The following is a 2,605-nucleotide window of genomic DNA, read 5'->3' on the forward strand; positions in this document are numbered from 1 at the left end:
ATATGATAACATTTCAACTTTTTTTGGTGCAAAAAATAACACTTTAAGTTTGAATTTCGTGTTTTTGAAGAAAAAATAAATATAACTCCATACATTCTATGCTAATGCAATTTTCTTTCTTCTAAACAAAATAGTAGGTATCAAAATATAGTTTTGAATTCAGAAATTTGTTTCTGGAAATTTGTCACTCTTTGTATCTATTTTATTATGAAAAAAATTGTCAACAAGGAAGAAAATGCGTCGATTAACGTTATTTACAATATCATGCGTGTATTTGTGTTATAAAATCTGTTGTGCTAAAATGTAGTAGAAACTCTATTTCTATTAAAGATAAAATAACAAAACGTCTTAACAGTAATCTTAATGTCAATGAAAAAGTATAAGAATACATGATACTTTCAATGATTCTATTAGAAAAATATTATCCAATCCAATTAAAATATGTCAGTAAAATAAAAAAGTTTGCAACATCAAATATGTTTCTTGAATTTCTGGTCTGTGGAAAATAATGAGTACAAGAAGTACTAGCAAATTGTATTAGCTCAAATTATGGCGTTGATAACAAAAAACTTTCTCTACGAGCTGCATTATGTTATTTGGAAAAAAGATAAATTACTCATTTCTACAAATTAATAACGGTGGTTGTTCATATTTCTGTTCCTATATAATCTAAACACAGGGAACAGGGAAATGTATAATTTGAAATTCTGTATTTTCTTTAGTTGAAATTAAAATTTAATTTGTGTTTAACCAATCATAATAAGGGAAATACATTCATTCATGTTCCATATCGGTGAACCTTAAAATTAATGATCGACTATATACGTCATGTTGTGGTTAACCATTAATTAAGTAAAAAATGTCAAACCATAAACAATAGTATATAAGATTGTAACTTCAGAATGTTTATCATTGAGAAATTCAGAAGCAATCAAGACTTAAGACAAAGGTAGCGTAGTATGGTGTTAAAATATTTCTTTTCCTATCTATATATTTATCTTTAACTGCAGTACAAATCTTCAATATAAAGCCTTTTTAAAATGATTATTATCTTATAAAATTATAATATCAATTTGTAGAAAGCAGCGCTGTTTTACGGTGTTCTGATGTTTGTTTTGTAAACTGAAGCCGTTGTAAGTGTCTTTCGAGAATCTGAAAGAATTTAGTTTGAATTTTAATATTTACTTTCAGGAAGAAGAGAAAAGATGTTGTCATTCTGTCTTGTATCTCTCAGTGTGGTGTCTTTATCGTTAGCAGGTACGGCTCTACAAAGTTGATAATAATGTAACTATCAAACGTTATATATACACTTTTCCCTTTTGCAGTGTATTAAAACAATATTAAATATGAAATATTAAGAATTTGAAAGTGATGATATCTTTTAACATATTGTTATATTTAATAATGCATATCGACATTGTACATTATAAAATAAAGCGTTGTTTTGCATTTGTTTTATAAAAAGACAAATAATACCATCGTCATTTAAAATGAACAAAACAAAACAGATACCGTAGTACCGTTGTATATGCAACTTTATGTAGCGATTTAGAAGTATGTTTTTGTTCGACAGTGTACGCCCCTGAGGAAGTTGGGAAACCAGGAAGGTGCCCGCGAGATGTATTTACAGGAAGAATATGCCAAGTTAAACATGAATGTTCAATGGACTACGAATGCAGTGGCAGTAAGATATGTTGTCAGGACTCCTGTGGTTCATACTGTACATTTCCAGAAGGACGTGGTTTGATTGAATCTGAAGTTTTTGGTGGAAGAACATCATCTGGTGGAATTATAAGGAATATTGGGGGGTTACTAACTAAAGGGAGAGCTGGAATCGCCAGATCTGCAGTTGATGGTCATCTTTTAGATGAATTAAGCCTTGGAACAAGCGTTGGAAGACACGGTGGTGACATACTCGACACCACTCATGGGTTATCAAGATCTGCTCTAGGTGGTGGAAGATTGCTTAAAAGGGTTTTAAATAGCGGTCTAAGTGATGGCCTCGGCGAATCTAGAATTGTAGGAGTCTCTGGCGTTGGCCCGCTTGGTGTTGATTCAAGGATCACTGGTAGACATTTGAGCAGTGGTAGCCGACTTGGAGTAGATAGTCTTGATACTCTTGGTGGAATCATTGGAGGATCTGGTTCAAGAAGTGCTGGTGTATTAGGTATACGTACAGTTGGTGGATCTAAATTTGACACTGGATATTCCGGATAAATTCTATATAAAATCCTCGTCATTTTTATATTTTTGTAATAAAATTAATAAATATTCCAACTTCTTTTACATATGGGATAATTGGCTTGCACTTTATTACACTACAGCATGTCGGGAGTCTTACGTGTACTTGACATGTGGCAACTCTAAAATAATGCTCAAGTAATACTTTGGTTTTATCTACATTGTAAATTTATGTTGGTGACAAATAAATTTGCCATCTTACAGAGAATTTAAAACAACTAAGATTAGGACATTAATCAAAAGGGACATAATCTAAGGACAGTGAATAGACAAAGAAAATAGACACACTAAATAAAGAACACGAAAAAAAATAACATGAATAACACGTACATAGGAACAAGAAACAAAATTACAATGAAGAACC

General features: G+C 31.3%; 1 protein-coding gene across 1 annotated transcript; it reads left to right on the forward strand.

The window, feature by feature from the left end:
- Window positions 1–916: 916 nt before the first annotated feature.
- LOC148627195 (uncharacterized) lies at window positions 917–2,269 on the forward strand. Its single transcript, XM_088564658.1, has 3 exons — window positions 917–949; window positions 1,192–1,257; window positions 1,574–2,269. Exons 2-3 carry the CDS (start codon window positions 1,206–1,208, stop codon window positions 2,215–2,217), a joined length of 696 nt encoding a protein of 231 aa, XP_088420784.1. The 5' UTR covers window positions 917–949; window positions 1,192–1,205; the 3' UTR covers window positions 2,218–2,269.
- Window positions 2,270–2,605: the final 336 nt, after the last annotated feature.

This window comes from Perna viridis, chromosome 1 (genome assembly GCF_037379345.1).
Source record: "Perna viridis isolate PV_CMFRI_1.1 ecotype Kerala chromosome 1, ASM3737934v1, whole genome shotgun sequence".
NCBI lineage: Eukaryota > Metazoa > Mollusca > Bivalvia > Mytilida > Mytilidae > Perna > Perna viridis.